At 49.5% G+C, this 27,591-nt stretch overlaps 1 protein-coding gene across 6 annotated transcripts in view; it reads right to left on the bottom strand.

The window, feature by feature from the left end:
• VANGL1 (VANGL planar cell polarity protein 1) overlaps nucleotides 1-27,591 on the bottom strand; it is a 78,554-nt gene that overhangs the window by 45,259 nt on the left and 5,704 nt on the right. For 3 of the 6 annotated variants that reach the window (XM_080987170.1, XM_080987166.1, XM_080987171.1), the window contains exon 3: nucleotides 3,663-3,897. In XM_080987170.1, coding sequence (XP_080843296.1) covers nucleotides 3,663-3,733 — 71 coding nt within the window. In that variant the 5' untranslated portion in view covers nucleotides 3,734-3,897. Of the gene's footprint in view, nucleotides 1-3,662; nucleotides 3,898-5,387; nucleotides 5,412-6,307; nucleotides 6,331-8,563; nucleotides 8,654-27,591 lie in introns of those variants that run through there. The other 3 variants (XM_080987167.1, XM_080987168.1, XM_080987169.1) reach the window with 3 other exon arrangements.

Here is a 27,591-nt window from a genome sequence, read left to right on the forward strand (position 1 = left end):
CCCCCCTTGCCCTGGCCACTGGTGCTCCTTTCTGTGAATCTTCTGATTCACTGGAAAGACTCGGAGATCTCGGGTCGTCGTCATCACTCATCTTTTCTTCTGCCTCCTCTCCCTCGCTCTCTGTTTCCTCCCTTGCCCTTGCCTCTGCTCCTGAACCCCTGACAACAGTTAAAATCATTAGTAGGATTGGAATACCACTTGTAGTTTAATGGTGAATTTTAGACATAATGGAGAGGTAAAAGAAGTTGGATTATCATAAAAGATGCAGGAGGAAATGATTAACAATAGGTCCCACAAAGGGGAGGAGGGAAGTCCAAGAGATTCTTTGGAATCTTGTTTTTATGTGGTAAGTTGGACATGTGACTGAAAATTTTGTTTAAATAGTTGTTTTATAATACATAGTCATTTTGATATGCATTGATAACGGGCACCACTTGAAAGAATGACACTTCTGGGATTTCCCACCCCCACAAATTGTTAGATGTAGTGTGGACTGGACAAGCTTAATTAAACCTGGCACAAGTCCCAGTTTGGCCTGCAAGGCCACACCATGTCCAATTGCCGCACTCCTAACGTTCTATGTGACGTCAGCCGTGGGGAAGGTACAGAGGCGTCTATGAAGGGGCTATCAGGAATGTTCCTTACAGGGACCCCCACTGGGGCTGGAAGCCTGTCTCCAAAGGGGCATGTTCTAAGCACAGATCAGCCAATGGGCAGCTGAAGCCAGTTTTACAGGAATCTGATTGAATTCAAACCACTTGCTGAAAACAGAGCAGTTTCTTCCTCTGCAAACTTCAAACGGACTTTAAAAGGAATCACTCAAACCAACAAGCACCAGTTACAGCAAGCCCCTTTGGAAATACGTTTTATAGAAAATCTGGGGCAGGGAATTATGCTACGTCTGTGGTTCCCAGTTAGCTAATTACTGAGGACCCCCGATTTTTCAAAAGCCAAGCCACGGACACTCCCCCCCAAACTTTTTGATAATTTTGATAACTCTATGGTAGTTACCTTGGCAGTACCGGAAGTACCGGAATGGGTTACATCTGGGTTTTGGTGGTCGCACATGCGCAAAAGCGCTAAATCACACTTTGTGCATGTGCAGAAGCGCCAAATTGCAACCTGCGCATGCGCAGACACGCCGCTGAGGTTGCAGACACTGCGGGTTGCGAACGTGCATCCCGCCTGGATCACATTCGCAACCCGAGCATCCACTGTATATATGTCCAGCGATGTAGCAGAATATCACGATGTTTAGCTGCTGATATAGCACGATGTTGAAAACCAGATGTCGCGCATCCCTAATCTGTTTCCTTATTAGGGGCTGACGAAGGAAAGCTGCCAGTGCCAGGGGAAGGTAGTGCCACGGTGCCTTGAAGTGAGGGTGATCAGCTGCCCTGTTCTCCGTCAGCGTGAGGGAAGGCAGCTCAGATCAGCAGCGTGCTGAGAACATTGTGTGATATCGGCAGTGCCTTGAAATCAGCTGCCCTGCTCTCCCTTGCGTGAGAAGTGATATATTGCTGCGTATTGCCAGGTCAAAATTGTTATAACAGTGCGATTTCAAAACCGATTTTGGCCAATATATTGAAAAATCGAACAGTGCCAAAACAGACATAAACAGTGCTAAAACAAACATAAAAATTTGATATTACCATGTGTCAGGGGTTCAGGGACAGAGGCACAGGGTAGGCAGGAGATGGAGAGCGATGGGGATGAATCCCAGGACAGCGAGGAAGAGGATGACAATGACTCAAGAGATTCCATGAGTCTTTCCAGCGAATCAGAGGATTCCCAGAAGGGGGCGCCGGTGGTCAAGGCCAGGGGAGCCCCAGGGGGGACGTGTCAGGAGCAGGGGGCCAGCGGGGGATCCCAAAGTGGCAGCTGGGCGTCAGGACCAGCCTCCCCGCCAGAGTGCAGCGAAGGGGGTGGAGGTTTCAGTGTATCAGGGGAAGCAGCTCCGGCAGCAGAGAAGGGAGGGAGGTCGGAGCAAGCCACCCTCCCGGAAGGGGAGGGGAGTAGTGAAGGGAGTAGTGTAACTGTCAAAAGGAAGGTTAGAGGTTGGGCGCGCGCGCCAAGTTCAAATGTAGAGGCGCGCGGAAGTACAGGGAGCCCGGAGGAGGGGCCAGGTCCCAAAGCCCGCAGGAGGGGGCAAGAGCAGTCTGGGGATTCCGCGTCAGAGGAATCCAGGAGGGGCAAAACCCCAGCGGGCAGGAAGACCCTGCGGAAAAGGAAAGAGAGGAAGAGGTGGAGCAGCGCAAGCCTCTTAAACTGGTGCAGGGGAGGGACTGATTCAGAGGGGACTTCAGCGGTCTAAGCGTAACAGACGTAGGGCTGCGCGCCTCGGATGTGAAGCAAACAATGAACTGCAATAAACACTTTTGTATATAAGAAGAGATAGGCGTTGGTCTTTTGTGAGCTGAGACTTGAGGCAGCCCTGACACCATGCAAAAAATGACAAAAAATCAGTTGGGGGGAGGCAAGGGATGGGGCCGCAGACCCCCCTGGGTGCATTCCACAGACCCCCAGGGTCCCCGGACCCCTAACTGGGAACTACTGGGCTACTTCAAACTTCTGCAGCAAACAGGAAGATTTATAGGCCTTATGGAAGAACGGATGCCTTTTTGGACTATTTAAATAAAGATTACAGCATGATGAACTCATGAGCAGGATTTGAGCTATGAGCAGCAGAAGTAATTAGATTATAATATTGTGGTTATGATCTGATTATAGAATACAGGATGCAACAGAAGGGGAGAAACAACAACTTCTTGGGAAATGGGGTAGGAAGTCGACAAAAATAAGGGAAAATACAAAATTGTTTAAAATGGTGACATGGAATAAAATATAATTTTAAAAAGGGAATATTTATAAGACAACTCCAGGCACCCTTGGAGGAGGAAACTTTTCTAGCTCTGTTACAAGTGAGATTCAGGCCTACTTTTGGCAATGAGACAGCCTTGGTCACTTGCATAATGACCTATGTTGGGAAAAGGAGAGGGGTAATAAGCCTCTGTTGGTTCGCCTTGATCTCTTGGTACCTTTGAATCCCTCTCACCATGGTATTTGTCTGAGGAGACTGAGTTGGGAGCAGGGGGCAATGTTTTGCCGTGGTTCTGCTGCTACAGCAAATGCAGGGCCACAACCTTAAGGGGATACCTAATTCCACTAACAGTCAATCCCTCTTCCTAGGGAACTCTGGGAATTGTGTAGCTGGGGCCTTAGGTATTGCAGAAAGTGGCAATATGATGGAAGATGGCAAAGGGAATGAGGTATCCTGACTATGTGGGTCAAAAGCATTATAATGAAAAGGCAACATCCTATCCCCTATATCACGGGTGGGGAACCTGTGGCCCTTCAGATTTTGCTGGACTATAATTCTCATTACCCGGACCATTGGCCATGCTGGCTGGTACTGATGGATGCTGGACTCCCAAGAACATCTGAAGGGCCACAGCTATCCCCATTCCAGTCCTGTGTGGAACCAGACACACAATAAGCAAAGAAAGCATTCAGGGCTCTCTCATAGACCGTGCGCTCTTTTTGTGGATTTGTGCTGGAGCATTCACCAAGACAAACAAGTGTCAAGCAGTACAAAAGTTTCATTACACAACTGAAGGAAGAAGGCAGATTCTAGACCAGATCTGCGATGAAAGTATTCATACCCTTGTCTCTGGGCCTTTTTGGAGTGACCTGAATAGTGGGAATATCCAGAGTAGGTTGACTCAGTATCCATGGTGGAAGAGAAGCCGGGGAACAGAAGACAAAGGCACCCAAGCAGGCCACTAAGTCCGAAGAAAGCGTTTTGGTGGTTGACTCCGATTTTCGATAATCCGCCCAAAATTTTGAGAGAACAGTAATTTCAGTCTTCAGTTCTAGGGAAGCATCTTCAACATAAACCTAGGAAAGTAAATATTAATAATGAGATGGACTATTAAACACAAACAAATACTAGGTTCTCCTGCAGTGGTGCTTTTCCTGCTTTTGGGGATTAATATTCAAACACTCTGAACCTGGGGTGCCTTTAATAGTTGTGTGTTGAAAATAGGGCTGCCATATGTCTGGATTTTCCCAGACAGAGCCGGGAAACGGGCTTGAAAATGCAGTCCAGGTAGAATTTCTCAGAATTTTTTCTCACGATGAGAGGACGATTGTTACATCTGCTGAAGTTTCCATGCAATTTGGCCCTTAACTATCTGAACATATGAATAAAGAGGATGAAGTCACACCTAGATCTGCTGAACTCTGATCAGTATAGCACTATACCATGCAACATGCTGTTGTTCAATTTGAGGTTTCTCTTGTGCATTTTCTTAATCTTGGATTGGTGATTTTTACCTTGCACACTGGAAGGGCAGCATCTGAATTTAGGAAGTAATCATTGCGATTTTCAAAAGCTTTTGGTTTTGTTTAATGTGTTCAAAAGATGACTGAGGGGGGGGGGGGAGACGACTGAAGGAAGGTTGTGTTTTACAATGGCCCATACATAAAATAAGACCAAAAAATGAAATGACCATGTAGCGGGCAAAGAAACTGCATACAAGGTGGATAAACTTGTTTTAAAAAAATATCACTGAGACAGTATAAAGTCAGGATACATTTAGAGTGAGGGTCACAACCAAGAGAAGGGTCTGTTATCAGAATGCTGCAGCCAGGACTCTGGAGACACTAATCAAAACACAACCCTGCTGTATCACTCAGGACCTGCCAAGGCAATGAGGCAAAGCCTTTCTTATTGATCACCTGGTAGAACTACAAGTAAAATGTCAAACTAATTTAAGGTTCACTGTGGTCTATGCATGTCAACCTAAACCATCTCTGAACCAGCATTCTGTGTGAACCAGACCACAATGGTTTGGATAATCATCTCTGCTCAGTAAGCTGAGATACGAACCAACAAGACTTCTGCCCATGCAAATAGCTCTTTTGGTCCTCCCTTTGTGTCATGAACAATCAAAACAAGAAGTCTATAATTAGCCATAATTACCATTTTGTCTGAAGCATGATTTGGAACAAGCCAGGCTATTATCCGAGACTCGCTATTCTGGGAGTAAGCTCTACTCAACTCAGTGAGACTTACTTTTGAGTGAACACGTCTGCACCATGCTCTAACCAACTGAGCTAAGTTGCTTATCATACATAATTGCACTGTAAACCATGGTTTAAATTTGGTTCTATATCTTGCCTTGTTTCATAGCTGGTAACCGCAGTCCCCCGGTTCAGATTAAATGGGGAACTATAGTTCTTTGACGCTTCCTGACTTGACAGCTCACATCGCAAAGGGAGGGGCAAAGGAGCTACATGTAAGAAGCAAAAGGCTCATTCATATCTTAGTTTATTAAGCCAATATATGATTCAGTGTAGGCAATGACAGAAAGCGCTGAAATCACCTTGGTCTGCATTGGAGAGGGAAGCTGGAAGCTTAACTAAAAATCTAAAAATATAAAGTTTAGGCGTTAAATTGGTTGGGAAGCATTACAAATATTTATTAGAACAACAAATAATCTTGTGACATTTGGTGTCAATGAATATAGTGAAAACTATGAGAGGCAAAGTGGTCTGGCGGTTAAAGAGCTTGCCAGCATCTCTGAAGGCCATGGGTTCAAGTGCTGCTTATTCTCACACTGGGTGGTCACCTGCAATTCACTCAGCAAAGAAGCAGTACTAAAGTATCTAGTATCTTGATTCCTGCATTGCAGAGGGTTAGACTGGATGACCCTTTGCCTACCTTCCAAATCTACAATTCTATTATTCTATTTCTGAGTAAAGGACTGCACTGTTACTATAAGGTTTCATGGACATCAGATGCATTAATGTTGCTTAAGATTCTAACATTGTTAATATTAGTGCTTTCATAAAGAACTTCTGAAAAAAGTGTTTGCGCTGCTTATTCCAGTCTCTATTCTGTACGCAAAAGCACCCTAACCAAACCCGAGTGTGTTTTGCCACCAATTATTAACATCCATCTGCAACTTGTGTGTGTAATGCGGGACTATCCTGCAGCTGCTGCCCTCTGCTGAAAAGCAGAACTGCTTTACACCCTCAAGAATTAAACACTGAGCACTAGAGCTGAATCGCTCTTCTCTATGAAAGCTTATGGCACAATAAATTTTCAGTTGGTCTTTGAAGTCACACAAGACATTTTCCCCCTGATTGCTTTAACAGACTAACATATCAACCTCTCTGGAGCTGTTTCTGTTATAAGCTTTTGAATGAAATGGACCTAGGTATCTCTTCTACCACCATTTCTGTAGTCAGCTGGTAAAACGAGACAAGCTTCATCTTGATGATGCCCAATTTAGTTTATTACCTACGTGGTCCAGACAGCAGCTGTGATGGCGCCCACCTTGAGGAATGATCTCCCTTCCGAGTTCCATCAGGGACCAGCTATTTCAGCAGATTTACAGCAAGAGGCAAAACATCAACTCACCTAGGCATTTGTAAGGTTTTTCCACCTTCCTTCCCAAACCCTGGGTGCTATAGCTGCATATTTTGTGAACTACCACGACATTACTTTTAACTAAGGGTACTGTGTAAATAAGTTATGCAAATAAATGAAAATAAAGTGTAATAATATTCTTCTTAGGCAGATGTAACTCACAACAATACATTACTAAAGGCACCCAACAGCACAAGCTCAGAGGTTTTTGAAGGATATTCCCTTCATAAAATTGAACATAACTGATTTCTTCCTTAAGGCTTATACAGTCTTTTCCAGCTAAACTGTCTCAACTGAGACTATTAAATTGGCACACAGGGCTACCTTATAGATGCAGTATTTTCGAACTTGCATCAAACAGCTTGTTTTTACTTAACACCAGAGTTTTACGGGGCAACACACTTTCCATTCATCGAGGGAATATTTTCTCTACTGTAGGAAAGACCTGTTGAATCACTGGTTGCATGCAACCTAATTCTATGCATAATATCTAAGCAGATTCTGAGACACACTTGTGTATAACCCAGAACCCACAGTGTAGCTAAGTATTTGTGCGGTGGATTGATTTCTTTCATTGTCTTTTCATGCTGATATTTTTGCATTTCCTACATGGAACTCACTCATACAATCAAACAATGGCTTTAGAAAGTACCTAGCATTACTGCAAGAAATCTTGCAATCCCAAATCATAACCAGCACTAGCCGTCTGCCCAAGTTTCCAAGCAACCTCCAGGATAGGGTGTTGCTCAAGGCTTTTGCCTGGAATTAGCCTATTTTGGTTAATGACTCCCTAAAACACCATTCACTTTGCAGTAACTGTGCCTGTAAAGGAAGGAATGTGGGAGGAATCAGCCTTCAACAATTCCCCTCGCCAGGCTCACTATGGCAACTTGCGGTGGCACCTCCTGGTAAGCACGACAGGCAGCCAGCCTTCCTCCCAACTCTGGAGCGGCAGAGCTGGGTGGAGATCATCTCGGCAACCACACATTTGTCCCTGCTGAAAGTCCAAAGCTCCAAGGGCAGGAAGTGGTTGCCAGCAACCTGGCTAAGGTGGCGCGAAGGGTCAGCCTGGAGACCTCCCATGCCAGCAGCATCCAGTTAGTCACGCTCCCTGTCCTTCCCAGCTTCCAAAGTTGGGAAGACGGCTGGAAGTTGTTTGGCAGCTGCATGGCAAAGGCAGCGGAATAGCCTTGGCCAAGCCGACCAAACTGTTGCCTGCCCACCCCGCCACCTTTCCAGCTTGAAAGCAGAAACAGCAGATGGATGCTGCTCCCTGAAAGTGCTCTCACTTTCCAGGAGAGGGTCCCAACTGTCCCAGGAAGGGTGGACAAGGGTGGGTGGGTGTTGCACACTGCAGCTTGAAGGCAGCAGCGACGCTCAGCCCTGCATGCTTCCTGCTGGCCTTGCAAAAGGCCCCTGGGGCTGGGGGTCCATTGCCACGAAGTGCCCAAGGCAATTTCAAGCAACAGTGCCCCAACCAGAAGGCACTCATCGCTGCCCTTCTCCCTACAGATCCCTGCAGATCAGGCTACATCTCCACTCATTAAACAGGGTGCCTCAGCTAATGCTGCTTGCACCCCCAGAGTTGGCACCAGTCTGTAGCATGAGGTAAAAGCAACCCATGCCCAGATGCAATGGCAAGGATGCGTCCAAGCTAGCAGAAAAAGTAGCTCAGTGGGTTTTCCTCTGCAAAGCGGATGACAACTTGTTCTAGCCCAGAGCTCAAGCAACACAAATTCTGAAGCTGCGGTTCCCGGCCGCTGCCGCCGCCCCCCCCCCCCAGCCCCGGGCTCGTGGGAAGCGGCAGTCAGGCCTGCTCCTCCCGCGAAAGGGAGAGGCTGGCGCACAGACCGGCACTTCTCCTCCCGGGGCCAGAAAGTACAGCCGGGCTGAGGGCGGCGGGGGGAGCCGGGCTGCCGCGCTCCCTTCTCACCCAGCTGCGCACCGGGAGGCAGAGGCGAGAGGGTCTCCCCGCAAGTCCCGCACCGGGCGGCTCCCGGCGCGCCGAGGGCGAAAGCAGCCCCGCGTCTCCGGGCTCTGCGAGGAGGATCGCGCCCGGCTGGCGGCGAAGGAGTGGGAGAAGCCGCGCCCTGGAGAGGGAGGAGGAGAAGGAAGAAGGCGACTGACCTCTCGCCCGCCGCCGTGCCATCCTGCAGCTCCCGGGGGACGGAGCGCGCAACGCGCCAGCCTCCTCCTCCTGCTCCGGCTCAGCTCCAGGCTCCGACTCGCGGCTGCAGCGGCGCTTTCCGCTTCCTGTGCCCAGGACAGCGGCGGCAGCGCCCCGCCCGCCCGCCCTGCCTGCCTCGGCCTGCTCGGAGCGAAGGCGAGCCTGGCCTGGACGCGCGCTTCCCTCGGACTGCCAGGGCCGCTTCCCGGCGGAGAGACAGGCGGCCGGGGGGGGGGGGGAGTTGCCGGCCTCTCTGCGGGAGGTTGGGAGAAAGAGGGGTAGCCCGATCGTGTGCATGCTTATTAAGGCGAGCCAGCCCCGCTCTGCTGTGCGCACGCTCTCCAAACGTCGGGGCTAGCGGGATCAAAAAGAAGGCTGCCCTTGAATAGTCTTCCTTTGCAAGCCTTCGGCGGCGCGCCTGGGCGCGGGCTGCCCTGCCAAAGTCCCAGGTCCGGGGCTTCCTGGCGCCGCCGTGGGGAACCGGGGTTCTGAGAGATGCCCGCTCTGGATTTTGTGGAATCCCCTGCTCTGGAGCTTGTGCCGAGTAGGCATCACTCAGCTCCACACCAAGGAAGGAGTTCGAGGGTTTTCTGCAAACTATCTTGAAGCTTGTTACCAAAAAAAGTTGCAAATACAAATCAGTACGCTGCTGTTAAGCAACCAGCAATGCAGCCCAGTTTTATTTAGGGTTCTTACTTATTCTCTCTGGCCTCAGAGAGAGATTCAGATAAGCAACTTGCTTCTTCAATATGCTGGCAGCCTCAGAGAGAGATCCAGGGATGGGTTCAGTTTACATAATATTGGAAAAAAGACTCCACCCTTTTTTCACAGCTTTGTGCATGCGCCTTTTGCACTTGCTACAGTTCTCTGCAAATGTAAACTATTAAGTTTCATACACGAGGCACACAAACATAGCTTTTTATGCACATTGAACATAACTTTTACAAGAATTACAGCTGCAAACTGCCCAGTACACAGTTACAGACCACATCACTTCCCTGCCAAGATGGACCAAAGGCAATGATAAGAAATAAACGTCCTCTAGATTTTCCGATGGTGTTTCCAAAAACCTTCATTACCCTCAACTCAAAGGTCCAACCCCATTGCGCAAGAATCTCAGATCCATGGCCTCCTAGTATTTCACAGAACAAATAGATACAGGAAAGGCAGGGCTCCAAAAAGCACTGGGTGGACAGGGGTGTGTGGACATGGATGTGATCCATGACATGGCAGTGGTTCTCAGGGAATTCTATATAAAAACTATTACTGTATTGGTCTGAATATAAGCCTCACTTTTTTTCCAAATTTCGACCGTGAAAAGTTTTGCGACCCTACAAAAATTGGGTTTTATGATACCGCTGCTGAAACAGACATACGTTAAAACAGAATGGGTGTGAGTGCCCGCAGAATTTTAAGGGAGTGGCTTATATTTGGGTATTCTCTCTCCCCTCCCCCCCCCCGAATTTTAAAGGTGCAGCTTATATTTGGGTGTGGCTTATATTTGGGCCAATATGGTAAGATTCATGTTTCTGTGCCAGGAAGCAGAGGGCTGAAATATTTTTCAGCCTGTATTTTCTAACATCAAACAGGAAAACTATATTCTCTCTACTGTATATCTTAAGTCTGTTTTTGATTCAAAAGAGATTAACTCTAGGGACAGCTTTTTAAAAACAAAAACAAAAAAACACACCAAAAACAGATATTACATGTAATCCCAAGGTAAATCTTACCAACTCCATTCTAATAAAGGCAAGGGTAAGACAAGGATGTGTTCTTTATCTGAAGAACACCATATGTCTCTCCCCAAACCATATGTTTGAGATTATCCGGTAGCAGAAATCCCTTTGTTTACTATATGCCAACGACACTATTACTTTCACTACTACAACATGCCTGAATGGTTAACAATCAACTGTGATACAACTTCATAAAGTTAGATAAGAAATAAAAATAGACCCTGGATGGATGGGCATGCAATATAACTAGCCAAGTAATAACTTGACATATCTGGAAGTTCTTCAGTTACCTTGGTCCTTGTCAGATTCAAAATGCAACATCAGATACACTGAATATTCAAGCTGCCCTACAGAGGTTCTAGTATATAAAAAGCAAGCATATACTTTTCATTTTGAATGTGTACAGTGCCTGTAGTATTCATAATGCCTTGAGAATCACCTGAGCCATGGAGACAGGAGACACCAAAGGCGGGCAATTCGAGGAAAGCCTCTAAAATTTGTTGTTTGGGGATGTGAAGTGCTCTCCCAAGAGAACCCTGAGCGTGTGCATGACTTGCTGAAACATCTGCTCACAGTCTATCTAATGTTGAGTAAGTGTGGAGAATGTCCTGATCGCATTCTGCTGTTATTTACTGCCCAAAGAAAACTCACCTCTTTGTACAGTGCGTGCACCAGCTGTCAGGGCTAGAACAAGACATTTTGGTACCTGAGATGAGCCACAGATTGGCACCCCACTTTGCCACCGGTTTAGTGAGATGGAGGTGATGGTGTTTATCTGGAAAAAGTGCAAAGTCTGACTTCTAAGTACAACTCCAATACACACCACTTTGTAGCCCTCATGCAATGAAGCACACAAAAATCAAACTGTGGTGTTTTGTGCCCTCTGGAGCTTTCAAGAGGTTACCTGTTTTTAGCATTCCAGTTCTGATACCAATCATCATTGTGTGAGCTCTGTGTTGCCCCCTACATAATAACACACTCAGATATTGGCTTCCCCATGAAGCTTACATGGTCACTTTGAGCCAATTACAACCTCTCAGCCAAACCTACCTTACAGGTTTGTTGTGAGGGGAAAACGTGTGAGGAAAGGGATTAGGTACAACCCATTTATCTCCAACAGATAAATGGAACGAAATAAAGTTTAAAATAGATATGGTTGGGAGAAACATTATTGCCTTACAATATACAGTTCGAAACAAGCTTTCCTCCCTTAGTATGCAAAAAGGCCACCTCTGTATTGCATGGGGACTTGCAGTGTGCACACATCAACATGTGTTCATGTTGACAGAGAGAAGATGCATTCAATATCCAGTCTGGATATGAATTTTACAGATAACCTGGGATGGCAGCTAAGTCTTCAAACCTATGCACACTCACCTGTGCGTAAGCCCGACTGAACATAGTAAGACACTTCTGAGTAAGCATGTATAGGTTTATGTCTTGAATCCTAAAGACTAGCTGACGTGAAGCAACTAAACAGAGCAACCACAGAAAGGAAAAAATTAAAAATTAACACCAAGCAACCAGAAACGTTTTTTTAAAATGAAATCAAAATGTCTGTGCTCCACCATGACAGAAAAAAAGGCATACATTTACTGTATTGAGCTTTCACGTGCATTATCTCAGAAATCCTTACAGCAATCCTGCATAGGTCAGTGCAGTATTTATTATTCCCACAAAGATTGGTGGAACAGAGGAGGAAAATGATTCAGGGGTGTTACCAAAGAAGAGAACCAACTGAGCTTTTTATTTTTCTTCCAGTGTTGCCAATTGTAATTATGCCTCAGCAATTCAAAATATGGCAACACACAACAGACAAGTTTATACATGAGGGGAAGAGGGCACGGCTGGGAGCTGGAACTGTATATGGGAGTGTTTGTGGGGGCAGATTCTGAATCCCACATCTCTGAACCTAGTAGAATGCTTTTTCAATTTAAAAACTTGATGGCGCTAATCCACCAGCTGAAGGGGAAACCATGTGTGAAAACAGAACTTTCAGAACCAGTCTGTAGAGCAGGTCTTACTAACTGTGCTTGCTAAGACACAAACCCCTATGTGCTACAGTGACCATATGGAAATCAAAAGGTTTTAAAGCTAGTCCTGCTGGTCTCTCCTCTCACAACCCACCCCACCGATTCCACCTGTCTTTTCAGGAGGCAGGGGGCATGGCCGGATTGGAGCAGTTGGGAACAGAACAGCTGAAATATTTTAATGTAAATGGTATTCTCACATGAAGGGAACTTTTCCTTGTCAATCTACCAAATCTCAAATGATTGTGATATCACCTTAATCAGCTGTTAGGATTCCATTTAAAACCAGATATCTCTGCCCAGGCATGCAAGAATCTGACAATTTTAGAAGACATTTTTGTTAACTTTTCAATTGTTTAAGGAGATAGTGTCTTCAATGTATAGAGCCCTAATAGCCCTTGAATATGGCAATCTTTTAAGTGCAATGGACCTAGAAATGCCCTGAGCAATGGACCTAGAAATTAAAATAACTAATGAAAAATAGGCCGCCTTGTGGTCTGACAGTGAAATCAGTTTCTGTCATAATCCGGGAGTCTGTGTTAAAGTTATTGCACAGGTGGCATTATGCACCAGTAAGGCTATCCTAGATAGCTAAAGAAGTTGGCCCCAACTGTTGAGGGAAATGTGCTGTTAATATCCATGTGTGGTGGCACTGTGATAACATTAAAACTTTCTGGAGCAATGTATTAAAAAAAAATAACTTAGTATGTAACATGGCGGTTAAATTGTCTCCTGCAATGATGCTGCTAGGAATTAAGACTCTTGATCACTCAAGGTTAGCCCAATAATGAGCTTCCAGCATTTTTGTTAACACCTGCACGGATGCAGATTGCCCAGATCCTGGAAGAAAGGGGAGGATCTGAACACTGAATACAAGGCAAATGTTTATCGAATATGTGAATTGTTTAGATCAGTGCTTCTCAACCTTGGGCCTCCAGCTGTTTTTGGACTATAATGCCCATCATCCTTCGCTAGTAGGACTAGTGGTCAGGGATGATGGAGGTCCAACGTTGAGAGACAATGGCTTAGATCACAGAAGGAAACCACCAAAGGAGACCTTTAGAAATAATTCAATGAAACTTTATTATAATCAGTAATATTATAATGATGTATTTAAAACTGACAAAAGGAATGGATTTAGTAATGAAATGTCAAGGTTTGAAAAGGAACTGGTAGAAAATAATGTAAAAACGTTGTCTAAAATAATAATAATAATAATAATAATAATAATAATAATAATAATAATTTATTATTTGTACCCCACCCATCTGGCTGGGTTTCCCCAGCCACTCTGGGTGGCTTCCATAGAAACAAAAAATACAGTAAAATATCACAGATTAAAAGCTTCCCTGAACAGGGCTGCCTTAAGATGCATGTATAAAATGTATAAGATGTTACTAGAATAGGATACTGTCAGGGAACTGCCATCGGAAGGAAGGGAAGTGAAAGGGCTCACACAGGTTGGGAGAGACTCAGCAGCTGAAGAGGGAACCAGTAGGGGGAGAGGAGCTGAGCTGAGGGAAAGGGAGCTGGAGGGATGGCTCAGAGACACTTCCAGCGAAAACAGTGGGGAGGTTTCAGGACCTCCTGTAGGGACACCCACTCCTCGCCGGAAACTGTCACGCAGAGAGTCCAGAAGACGTGTTTCCGTTAAGGAGCTTTTATGTTGGAAGCGATTCCGAAAGCAACCACTGTCGGAATCTGCCAGCGACTGACGGAGCCATGTTTAAGGGGCTCCGTTACAGACAGAGGTTTGCAAACTTGACCAAACTCTGAGGGACTAGGATTTTACACACAAGCAGCTCATCGTCCCATCACAGCATTCCGACAGTCTTCGTGAGCAGCTTGTGCAGGAGAAGGCATCATGAGCAACCCAGCCGGAACCGGAGAAGCAGGAGCTGGAGCGGGTCCAAGCCTGGAAGAAAGGTACCGGGTGTTGGAGGTCCAGCTAGCGCTGCAGACGGCGAGGCTTGAGGAGAGGAGGGCTCAGGATGCAGACAAAAAGGGGAAAGACACCCAGCTCGTCAGAAAGGTACCAGGATTGGTGCAGAAGTTTGGGGGGGAGCCCAAAGACTATCATGGCTTTCGGACAGAGATGCAATATGCCCTCAATCTGCAGTTTGATGAATTCCCTGACGAGGAATCACGAGTGGCTTTCGTGATTGGGCATCTTGAAAAGGGGGCGAGAGACTGGGTTAGACCCCTGATGGCAGCGAATAGTGACGTCCTAAAGGACACGATGAAGTTCTTTCGCGCCATGGATCTGATGTTTTCCAGCGATATTGAACAGGGAGTGGTCCGCAGACAGTTAATGGCTTGCAAACAGGGGAGCCGATCTGTCCGTGAGTACTGGACTGAGTTCACCATGTTGATCCATAAATTGGGGTGGGATCTATCGGCGGAACCCATTCAAATGCTCTTTGAAGAAGGGCTTTCTTCGGCTGTGAAAGACGAACTTTCCCGGGCGCCCAGGGCGGAGTCTATGGACCAGCTGACCAAATCAGCGCTGACCATAGGAGCGCGCCAGGAGGCGAGAGCATTGGAGAGGCGGGAAGGGAAGGGGGAACGTTGGAAGGAGTTCCGCATTCCAGACATTCCAGAGCCAACTTTCCCGCCGGCAGAGCCGATGGAAATCGGAACAGCGCGCGCGCGCGCAGTTTCAAAGCCCAGTGAGGGGGGAAAGAAGGAGGGAAAAGGCGCCCGGAAATGCTATCTCTGCCAACAGCCAGGTCACTTTGCCAGAGTCTGCCCCCAGAGGAAGGAATGGCAAGGGATGGTAGGAGCTGTGGAGGGAAGAGAGGAAGAAATACCGAAGCAAGTAAAAGCCAACGCCTGGCTGCCACCGTCGGGGCACAGCAGCCAGGCCAAAGAGCAGTGAAAGTGCCCACGCCAGAACCTCCTAAACCCGCCCTAGTGATAGAAGTGGCGCTAGAGCTGCCAAACGGACACCCTCTAAAGATAAAGGCGCTGTTGGACTCAGGCAGCTCCTGCAATTTCATGAGCAAAGAGTTTGCAGCTGAACACCAGATACAGACGATCCCTTTAAGCAACCCCCTGCAGGTGACCACGATCGATGGCAGGGAGCTGTTGGGAGGAGAAGTCAGCTTGCAGACCGTCCCAATGATAATGAAGGTGGCAAGGCACACCGAACTGATAGCGTTTAATGTGGCCACCTTGGGAGGAGCTCCCATTATATTGGGGATGAGCTGGCTAGCGTTACATGATCCGCTGGTGGGCTGGCATCAGAGAGTGGTTTCTTTTGGTTCAGCACATTGCTTAGAACACTGCAAAGAGGGAAAGGGTTTGGCAGGGGCCCAAGCCACCCTAGCAGGGACTGAAGTAACGGAGAACGTGAAGGTACCACGACAATACGCAGATCTCCGCGACGTCTTCAGCGAAAGGGAAGCTGACCAACTACCCCCGCATAGACCCTTTGACTGTCAAATCAATTTACTCCCTGGGGCACAGCTCCCTGTAGGCAAGCTGTACGCCATGTCAGACAGAGAGATGCAGGAGCTAAGAGAGTTCATTGACAAGAACCTGAAGAGAGGGTTCATCAGAGAGTCCAGGGCGGTGGGGGGCAGCCCAGTGTTTTTTGTGGATAAAAAAAACACGAACAAGCCGAGGCTTGTGTGTGACTTCAGGGCCTTAAATGCAGTGTCAGAACCAGTGGCTTTCCCTATGCCCAGGATTGACGACATTTTGACAAGGGTCAGGAAGGGAAAGATTTTTACTAAACTGGACCTAAGGGGGGCGTACAACCTGATACGAATAAGGAAGGGGGATGAATGGAAAACCACCATGTTCACCCCTTTGGGGGCATTTGAATATTTAGTTATGCCCTTCGGCCTACAAGGAGGCTCCGCGTGCTTTCAATCGTTTATGAACCACGTCCTGGGGCCTTTGCTTTACAAGAATTGTGTGGCCTTCTTAGACGACGTGTTGGTGTATTCTGAGAATGAGGAGCAGCATGTGAGAGACGTCAGAGAAGTGTTGAGCAGGCTGCAAGCCAACCAGCTGTGGGTGAAACTGGAGAAGTGTCAGTTTCATACCAAGGAGGTGGAATTCCTGGGGTATCGCCTGTCAGACAAGGGATTGGCCATGGATCCCGGCAAGGTCCAGGCGGTGCTGGAATGGAAAACACCCAAAACAAGGAAGGATGTGCAGAGGTTCCTAGGATTTGGGAACTTCTATCGTAAGTTCATCCGAAACTTTGCCCACCTGACGGCGCCCATTACGGACTGTCTCAGCAGTAAGAAGAAGTTCGTTTGGACTGAGGAGGCGGAGCGAGCATTTGAGGAACTAAAAAGGGCCTTCGCCTCGGAACAACAACTCCTGCATGTGGATTTACAAAAACCGATGAGAGTGGAAACTGACGCATCAGACAGAGCTATTGGGGCGGTGCTTCTGCAGCCAGGGAAGGAGGAGTCAGAGTGGAGACCGTGTGCCTTTTTTTCGCGAAAGCTGAACAAATCCGAGAGGAACTACACGGTGTATGACCGAGAACTACTAGCCATTCATGAGGCGTTCCGGAGATGGAGGCACCTGCTAATTGGCGCACAACATAAGGTGCAAGTGTGCACTGACCACAAGAACCTAGAGTATTGGAGGACGGCACGAGTGCTCAACCAACGGCAAGTGAGATGGGCCCAGGAGTTCTCCAAATTTAACTTTGAGATTTGTTACGTGCCAGGCCCAGAGAACATTAGGGCGGACGCTCTCTCACGCAAACCTGAATATTTGGAGGGGGAGGGAGCACCCGAAGAGAGACATGTCATTCCAGAGGACCGCTGGGTGTGTGGGGCGGCATTGGTGGGACAAAGAGAACTGGTAGAGGAAACAGAGAATGATGAATACGCCCAGAATAAGCTCAGAGGTCTTAGGGGTGAGGGAGAGGAACCAGGGGGTTTCGAGGAAAGAAATGGAGCTTTGTATTACAAAGGGGCACTGTATATCCCTGAAGGAGACTTAAGGGGGAGGGTACTCAAGCAGTTGCACGACAGCCCCACGGCGGGGCATTTTGGACAACACAAAACCATGTGGTTGGTCACCAGGGAATTTTGGTGGCCTAAGGTGAGGGAAGATGTACGGGAGTATGTAAGAGGGTGTGAGCAATGCCAGCGAGCCAAAGGGGAGAGGCGGGCACCGGCGGGGCTATTAGAACCCTTACCAACCCCAGAAGGACCTTGGGAGGCAGTGTCGATAGATTTTATGACTGATCTGCCGAAGTCCAAGGGGAAAACAGCCATCATGGTGGTGGTAGACCTACTAACAAAGATGTGCCACTTTGTAGCCTGCTCGCATGCAGTCACGGCGGAAGAGACAGCGAAGTTATTTGTAGAACACATTTTTAGGTTGCACGGGGTGCCATTGAGGGTGGTCTCAGACCGAGGAAAACAATTTACTTCCAGGTTCTGGAGGAAGCTCATGAGCTTACTGCAGGTGGAGGTCAACTTTTCGACTGCCCGGCACCCTGAAACCAACGGGCAGGCGGAAAGAGCAAACGGGGTCCTCCAGCAATACCTGAGGTGTTATGTCAATGACAGAGAGAATGACTGGGTAGAAAAGTTGGCGCTGGCGGAATTTGCCTACAACAATGCCGAGAATGTGTCCACAGGGATGAGCCCCTTCTTGGCTAATTATGGGTGTCATCCCAGGGCTTTCCCAGGGGGAGAAGGGGAGAGATGGGGTGTCCCGGCAGCCGAGCATTTTGTAGAAGAAATGGAAGCAATCCATCGTCAGCTCCAACTCAACTTAGAAAGGGCGAAGGAAGAATACAAGAGGCAGGCAGACAAGAACCGAAGGGAAGGTGAAACCATAAGGGTGGGAGATAGGGTGTGGCTGTCAACCCAAGGGTTGCCGTTCAAAGGAGGTTGTAAGAAATTAAGACCCAGGAGATTGGGTCCCTTTGAGGTCATTCAACAGGTCAACCCAGTGGCTTTCAGGCTCCGGTTACCCAACCACATGAAACTGCACCCAGTATTTCACAGGTCGTTACTGTCACCGTATGAGGGGGGACGAGAAGGGATGGCCACTCGGGGACCGGTCATAGAAGAAAGGGAATGCAGCAGCCATGTGGCAGAAATCCTCGACGCCAGATGGAAGGGGGATCAGGTGGAGTATTTGGTAGCGTGGGAAGGAGAACCGGAGTCAGAAAACACTTGGGTAATGGCAGAAGATATCAATGACGAGGTATTGATAGAAACGTTCCATCAAAGGTTCCCAAGGAAACCTCAGCCTGTGGAGAGGTTCCGGAGGGAATACTTTGGGACCACCGATGAGGAGGAGGAGTTGGAAGGATTCTCGGAATCGGAAGGGGAAGGGGAGATGGACTCTGAGGAGGAGGAGTACTTCGAGACCAGGAACCGCAACAGGTGGAGAGAAGTGTTCGGGACATCGGAAGATGAAGGAAGTTCATTCCGGGGTTTTGCCTCCTCACCGCCCGTAGAGGAGGGGGCGAGAGGGGATGAAGGGGGCCCTGGAGGGGAGGTGGATGTCAGGGAACTGCCATCGGAAGGAAGGGAAGTGAAAGGGCTCACACAGGTTGGGAGAGACTCAGCAGCTGAAGAGGGAACCAGTAGGGGGAGAGGAGCTGAGCTGAGGGAAAGGGAGCTGGAGGGATGGCTCAGAGACACTTCCAGCGAAAACAGTGGGGAGGTTTCAGGACCTCCTGTAGGGACACCCACTCCTCGCCGGAAACTGTCACGCAGAGAGTCCAGAAGACGTGTGTCAGAGTTGCTTCCAGATCCTAGCTCACAGAGGATCACGCTAGCCAGCGATCATTAAATAAAAGTCTTTATTGAGTTACAGTTTCCATTCTCAAGCTGCTGCGTGCAACCCTACGTCTAATGGTTAGATCGGCGAAGCTCCATCTGAGTCTCCGCCCCTTGTACACCAACTTAATATCCTAGCCTTGCTCCACCTTTTCCGCCTGACTGTTCTTCTCTGGGTCCCTCTGCCCCCCGGGGTCTCTTCCTTCCGGGATTCCTCTGACGCTGACGCTGACCCCCCTGACTCTTCTCCCTCCTTTCGGCGGGCTTTAGGACCTGGCTCCCTTTCCGGGCTGCCTACTGCGCCACCTTCCTGTGCATTTGAACTTGTCGCGCGCGCCCAACCTTCCACCTTCCGTCTGACCGTTTCTTCGCTCCCCGATGGAGGTGTGGCCACTCCTGACTCGTGCCCTCCCCCCTGTTGTGAGCTGCCAGCGCTTGATCCCTGGCGCCCTTCCTCTTCCCTGCTCTCTGGCGGTGACGCTGGTCCCGATTTCCAACTGCTCCCCTCTGAGTCCCCTCTGGCTCTATCTTCCTGGGGTGTCCCCCTAGGCTCCCCCCTTGCCCTGGCCACTGGTGCTCCTTTCTGTGAATCTTCTGATTCACTGGAAAGACTCGGAGATCTCGGGTCGTCGTCATCACTCATCTTTTCTTCTGCCTCCTCCCCCTCGCTCTCTGTTTCCTCCCTTGCCCTTGCCTCTGCTCCTGAACCCCTGACATCCATCCCCCCCTCGAAGCCCCCTCTTCCCCCCTCCCCTCCTTCCGGTGCGGGATCTGGGTGCTGCTGTGTCAGGGGGACGAATGTCGGATACAGTTCGCTTCCCGTGGCGGGCCGCCATCCGAAGTCTTCCGGTTCTTCCTCCCTGCTCTCGTTGACGACGGTCACCTCCGCTTCCATCTCTGTGCCGCCGTGCTCGAAACCCGGGTCGTCCCCGAAAACGTCCATGTCCGTCTCTCCCTCGTTGCCTTCTGGAGACGTTGCTCGTCCTGGACCCTCCAGCCACCTTCTGCGGAACTGCTCCTCTGGTCGATCATCCCACCAATACGAGGGTTCTGAAGCAGATCCCGAGGGTGACCCCTCCGGGGAACGGGCGTCTCGTGTCGGTTCCTCGTCCGAGTCGAACCCCCGGAACGTGCTGGCTGAAAGCGTGGGCGTGAAAAGCCAGTCGTCGAAAAAGTCTGCTGGCATTGGCCTGTGTGGGAAGAGGGCATGAAACTCTTCTTTGAGCAGAGGTTCGTCTAAAGCGTAGCCCGGCACCCAGCTGTTGGCACTGGCCGGGGTGCCCTCCTTGGCGAGAAGGTATTCTACCCCCTCTTCCCCCCATCTGGAGTCCAAAATCTCCGTGACTTCGTTGATGCGCTCCTCCTGTGCCACTCCCCCTTGCCCGGTTCTCTCTCGGAGCGGACCCGGTGCCGTTCCTGGTTCCTGAAACCTGTGAGGTGCCTTGTAGGGAGTGAGCACCGATCTGTGGAACACCGGATGCATTCTGGAACCCTCCGGAAGAGCCAGCCTGAAAGCCACCGGGTTGACCTGTTCTTCGACTTGGTAGGGCCCCAGTTGTTTATGCCCTAGTTTCTTCTTCGCCAACGACCTGGCCGGCACTGCGTGGGCTGCTAACCAGACCCAGTCTCCCACATGGATCTCTTCGCCAACCCTTCTGTGTTTGTCCGCTTGTACCTTGTATGCGTGTTTAGCCAGCTCCAGGTGCCGCCGCAGCTGACCGTGGACCTCCTGCAACTCCGACGCGAACGCATCTGCTGTCTGCGGCTCCCCCTCCCCCATTCTTTCCAGTCCCGGGAAGGTTCTGGGGTGCCTCCCGTTGTTGGCGAAGAACGGCGTGACCCCCGTGGACACGTGCTTCGTGTTGTTGTAGGCGAACTCGGCGAGAGGCAGGTAATCCACCCACGTCGCAGGCTGTTGATTCGCATAACATCTCAGGTACTGCTGCATGATGGCATTGACCCGCTCCGCTTGCCCGTTGGTCTGCGGGTGTCTAGCCGACGCCAGGTTGATCTTGACGTTCAGGAAGCCCATCAGCCTCTGCCAGAAGTTCGAGATGAACTGTCGCCCTCGGTCGGACAGAATAGACCGCGGCAGACCGTGAACCTTGAACACGTGGTCTATGAACAGTTTGGCGGTTTGTTCCGCCGTGGCCACCTTCGCACACGGAATGAAATGTGCCATCTTGGAGAACAAGTCCACCACCACCAGCACAGCCGTCTTGCCCCTCGAGCTGGGCAGATCCGTGACAAAGTCCAGGGCCACTCTCTCCCATGGTTCGAACGGAGTTTGCAGCGGTTCCAGCAGTCCGGCCGGCGGTCTGTGCACTGGTTTGGCCCTCTGGCAGGTGTCACACCTCGCCACGTAGTCCGCGACTTCCCCTCTCATTCCGGGCCACCAGAAGTCTCTGGCTACTAATTCCACCGTCTTCTCCTTGCCAAAGTGCCCGGCAGTGGGCGCGTCGTGCAGCTGCTGCAGTACCTTGGCGCGAAGTTCGTCTCCCGGCACGTAGATGGCCCCTTTACGGATGAGCAAACCATCTCGCAGCTGGAACTCGTCGGTCGCTGCCGTGCCCCTGTGCACCTCTGCCATCTTTGCTTGCGCGAAGGAGTCATCCTGCAACGCTCGTCGCACCGCATCCAGGTCAACTGTTGCCGCCGCGCACGCCCACACTGTCGGTGCGAAGATGTGCATGGCGGCCGCTGGCGTTGCCTCCTCCAGATACTGTGGCTTACGGGAGAGAGCATCCGCCATGATGTTGGTGTCCCCCGGGACATATTCTATTCGGAAGTCGAAATTCGCAAAGAACTCAGCCCAACGTATCTGCCTCTGGTTCAGGAACTGTGCCGTGCGCCAGTGCTCTAGATTCTTGTGGTCCGTGCAGACCTGCACCGTGTGCTTGGCGCCGATCAGGAAGTGCCTCCACGCTTTGAACGCTGCATGAATGGCCAGCAACTCCCTGTCCCAGATGGTGTAGTTCTGTTCGGACTTGCTGAGCTTCCTTGAGTAAAACGCTCCCGGCCTCCAAACCCCCTGCGGGTCTTTCTGCAGCAGGACTGCTCCCACGGCTCTGTCTGAAGCGTCTGTCTCCACCCTCATCGGCCTGCTGGGGTTGACATGAAGCAGCTGCTCTTCCGACGCGAAGAGACGCTTGAGTGCCTGAAAGGACTGCTCCGCCTGCTCTGTCCAGATGAACTTCTTTTTCTTGGAGCTGAGCGTGTCCGTGATGGCCGCTGTCTGCATCGCAAAGCCTTTGATAAACTTGCGATAGAAGTTCGCGAAGCCGACAAACCGTTGGACCTCCTTCCGGTTGCGTGGGCTTTTCCAATCCAACACTGCTCGGACCTTGGCGCTGTCCATGGCGAGCCCTTTATCAGACAACTTGTAGCCCAGGAAATCCACCTCCGTCACGTCGAATTGGCACTTCTCCAGCTTGGCGTAAAGCCTATGTTGCTGTAGCCTGCTCAGCACTTCCTTGACGTGTCTGTCATGCTCCTGCTGCGATTCCGAAAAGATCAGGATGTCATCCAAGAAACAGACGCACGTCTTGTAGAGGAGCCCCGCCAACACGTGATGCATGAAAGCTTGAAAAACGTGGGAGCCATTTTGCAATCCAAAAGGCATAACTCTATATTCGTAGGTGCCCAGGGGCGTGAACATGGCTGTCTTCCACTCATCTCCTTCCCGCATGCGAATGAGGTTGTATGCCCCTCGCAGGTCCAACTTGGTGAACACTCTGCCCTTCCGTACCTTTGCGAGGAGGTCGTCGATTCGGGGCATGGGGAAGTCCGATGGCTTGGTCACACTGTTCAAGATGCGAAAGTCCACTACAAGTCTTTTTTGGGGCGTGTCCCTCTTCTTAACAAAGAATACCGGACTGCCCCCCGCTGCCTTGGACTCTCGGATGAAACCGCGCTCCAAATTATGATCTATGAACTCTTTGAGTTCCTGCAGTTCGTCCTCAGACATGGAATACAGCTTCCCTTTGGGCAGCGCCGCCCCCGGCAGCAGGTCAATTTTGCAGTCATATGGTCTGTGGGGGGGTAGCCTGTCTGCCTCCTTCTCGCAGAAAACCTCCAAAAATTCTGCGTACTTGTGGGGAACCGCTTGCAGCGTGCCTAGCTGCAGCTGTGACTCCTCTTCCTCTCCTTCCTGCCTGGGCACGATGCAGTGTTCAGCGCAAAAGGAAGAGCCGAAGGTCAGCTGCCTCTGGTACCAAGCCAGCGTCGGGCTGTGCTTGTCCAGCCAACTCATGCCCAATACAATGGGCGTGTCCGATAGTTGAGTGACATTGAAGCTGATGATTTCCCTGTGATTCCCAAGTCGCATCACCATTGGTGGCGTCTGCTTCACCACTTGCCCCCCTAGCAGCTCCCTGCCATCCACCGTGACAACCTGCAGGGGCAGCGTGGCAGGCAGCAACTGTATAGCGTGCCGGTCGACAAAGTCCTGCCCTATAAAGTCCGCATTGCTTCCGGAGTCAATGGTGATTGGCACGTCCATGGTGATTCCATTGGGCAGCTGGAGCGACGCGGTGAGCCTCACTACCGGTTTGGGCGGGAGGGGGTCCATGGGCTGTAAAATCTCTGGGGACTGCTTCACTGACACGTCTGGCTGGGCCCCAGTGCCTCTTCCAACCAGACTCCGTCGTTTCCCTGCTGTGGTTGTCCTTGCTGCGTTGCTGCAGTTACCATTGCTGAGGCTGCAGTGTGCTTGTGGAGCCTCTGGGGACACTCTTTCGCCATATGCTGTGGATCATCGCAGATGTAACACTTCCTGTTCCCTCTAGGAGGCTTCGCTTTCACTGCTGCCGGTGCTAGGGCTCTGGCTGCTGACTGAGCCCTTGCACCTCCAACCTCCATAGGTTCCGCTCCTCCTCCTGGCGGAGGCGTGGATTGCGCACGCGCTGCTTCTCTGGGAAGGAAGGAGGAGCCCCTGGCTGGTTCGCGCCCTCCACGCCCTTCGCCACTGCTCCACGGACGTCCTTCCAGCCGCACCCCCACCGCCAGCGCCCTCTGAACGATCTCCTGCGTGGTCCGGGGTCTCTCCCCCCTCGCAATTTCATCTTTAACCGAGCCGTGCAATCCCTCCCAAAACAGGTCTCTTACAGGAGCCGAATCTCTGTCCCATTCCAGAGCACTGACCAAAGCGAAAAAGCGGGCATGGTACTGCCTTACGCTGGCCCTCCCTTGCTTCAGTCCATGTATCTGCTGCCGAGCAAGATCCACGTCAATGCTTGACAAAAAGCACCCATCCATCGCTTTAATAAAGGCATCCGCGTTTTGGAGCGCCGGATCCTTATCTCTCCACAAATTGCGCAGCCATGCTTTAGCATCTCCATGCAAATGGGACATGATGAATCCCACCTTCTCTTGCTCATCTCTAAAGTCTTTGTTCAGCAGTTGCAGTGCACACATTACATCTGCTCTAAAGTTGGGGTACTGTTGCAAATTCCCATCGAAGTGAGAGACCAAACCGCCTGTTCGTCTCCCCAACCCAATCCCCTCCGGTTTGGGTGTCAGTTGCCCTTGCTTCGTAAGCACTTCCAACCTGACCTGGAGATCCCTGTAGGCGGCAGCTGCGTCCTCCTCTCTCTTCCTGGATGCAAGAGCCTCGGCATTCAGGCGCGACACTGCTTCTCTGAGTTCCACTATCTGCTGTTCGGCCGTCATGTTGTCTGCCGTTCGTGAGCTCGCTAGTAGGCACCCGCTTTCTCTCCTCTCCGCGAGGCTGTAGATGCCCACAATTCATGAGATGGAGCTTACTGTCAGAGTTGCTTCCAGATCCTAGCTCACAGAGGATCACGCTAGCCAGCGATCATTAAATAAAAGTCTTTATTGAGTTACAGTTTCCATTCTCAAGCTGCTGCGTGCAACCCTACGTCTAATGGTTAGATCGGCGAAGCTCCATCTGAGTCTCCGCCCCTTGTACACCAACTTAATATCCTAGCCTTGCTCCACCTTTTCCGCCTGACTGTTCTTCTCTGGGTCCCTCTGCCCCCCGGGGTCTCTTCCTTCCGGGATTCCTCTGACGCTGACGCTGACCCCCCTGACTCTTCTCCCTCCTTTCGGCGGGCTTTAGGACCTGGCTCCCTTTCCGGGCTGCCTACTGCGCCACCTTCCTGTGCATTTGAACTTGTCGCGCGCGCCCAACCTTCCACCTTCCGTCTGACCGTTTCTTCGCTCCCCGATGGAGGTGTGGCCACTCCTGACTCGTGCCCTCCCCCCTGTTGTGAGCTGCCAGCGCTTGATCCCTGGCGCCCTTCCTCTTCCCTGCTCTCTGGCGGTGACGCTGGTCCCGATTTCCAACTGCTCCCCTCTGAGTCCCCTCTGGCTCTATCTTCCTGGGGTGTCCCCCTAGGCTCCCCCCTTGCCCTGGCCACTGGTGCTCCTTTCTGTGAATCTTCTGATTCACTGGAAAGACTCGGAGATCTCGGGTCGTCGTCATCACTCATCTTTTCTTCTGCCTCCTCCCCCTCGCTCTCTGTTTCCTCCCTTGCCCTTGCCTCTGCTCCTGAACCCCTGACAACGTGTTTCCGTTAAGGAGCTTTTATGTTGGAAGCGATTCCGAAAGCAACCACTGTCGGAATCTGCCAGCGACTGACGGAGCCATGTTTAAGGGGCTCCGTTACAGACAGAGGTTTGCAAACTTGACCAAACTCTGAGGGACTAGGATTTTACACACAAGCAGCTCATCGTCCCATCACAGATACTAAGCATGAAGAGGTTAAATTGGTAATGATACAATGCACAAGAGATTTTGGTTATAATATACAACTGCATGGGAGAAGTTGTGGAGGAAAGATTTAAAATTTACCGCATGCGGTACATTAAAAGAAAACTATATGAAAATGACGTATAGATGGTATTTAACTCCCAGTAAACTAGCAAAAATGTATAATAGTTCAAATATATGTTGGAAATATAAAGAAAAAGAGAGCACCTTTTATCATATGTGGTAGAGTTGTAAAAAGGTAAAAGCATACTGGGAAATTATAATGAGTTAAAAAATGTTTAAAATAATACTTGTTAAAAAAACAGCAGCTTTTTTAATTTGGAATTTTAGGTGCAGAGATTCCAAGGGGGCAGAAAAGATTGTTCATGTATGCTACGACTGCAAGCCAGATGCTCTTAGCCCGGAACTGGAAGGACCAGAAGATTTCTACAAAAGAAGAGTGGATAACAAGAATGTTGGACTATGCTGAAATAGTGAAAATGACTGGAAAAATCAGAAACCAGGATGATAAAAACTTTAATAAAGATTGGGAAATTTATTTGAAAGAACATTGTAAACAGTTAAAAACATGCAGGACTACAATAACACATTCCATGTAAAAAAAGGCTATGGTTAAGACTTGAGTTTTATAGATAAATGGAGGATGGTATGAGATGCAGAAGAAAATGCTAGTGGCCACGGAGGGGAGGAAGGAAGTCAGAGAATTATGTATTTTATTATTGTACCTTATGTTTTAATGTAAAATTAAAAATGTAAAACTAATAAAAAGTATAAAAAATTAAACTTTATTATAATGATACAAGTCTGTACAAATACCAGGACAAATTTTAGTTGTTTGTTGTTGGACAATTTTTTGTTTCATTGGTGCTACTACTGTCATTTAGAAAATAAATGAAAACATTAATGATTTTTCAATAAATGGGGTTTATTTAAAAGTTACATAAAAGATTGCAACAACATAAAGTCTGTGGCAGCCTTTGAATAGCTTTTGTTATACATCGAACAAGTTTAAGAAAGTACAGTATCTTGGCTAAGCAATTAGTTAAAATAGACACAGTGCGCTAGATAAATATACATTTAAAGTTAGATGGAGTTGGCGGGAAGTCAATGGAACTAGAAGACGACTGTGATCAAGTATGATTGATATTGACAATTCTTTTATGTTTATTTGTTATGGATAATTTTGATTTTGTGTTATTTTTTTAAGTTCAATAAAGTAATTTAAAAGCAAAAATAATAATAAAACAAAAGAAAAAATGCTAATATGTTTTAAAGAAACAGATACTTGGGAGTATAGAGATGCTCTTGTCTTTGCGGGGGCTGCTCCCTTCTTATGGGGTGGCTGCTGTCTGTTCCTCTTGGTGAAGGACTATGGTGGGAGCTTCAAAACCTTCCCAAACTCAGGCTGGAGGCATCTTGTCAAGCTTCGCCCACAGCTGGACAGCAAGCAGCCGAATAGCAAGAAACATCCATGACTGAAAAAGCAGGGAAGTGGAGGATGAATGTGCAATAGCCACACGGAGAATAGTCTGGCTCCAGATCTGATCCATTTGTGGAGTAAGTACCTGCCTCCTTTCTGAAGGGCTGGACACCACCAGCTTATATACCCAGGGTGCCACTTCTGAAGTGTCGATGAAGTGGTAGAGCACTTGTGGATCTGAAGAGAGACAAGACGGAGGAAGAATCCACACACCAGGGCTGGCCTGTGCAGTTTCC

Source organism: Podarcis pityusensis (assembly GCF_964106645.2).
Source record: "Podarcis pityusensis genome assembly, chromosome: 17".
Classification (NCBI taxonomy): Eukaryota; Metazoa; Chordata; class Lepidosauria; order Squamata; family Lacertidae; genus Podarcis; species Podarcis pityusensis.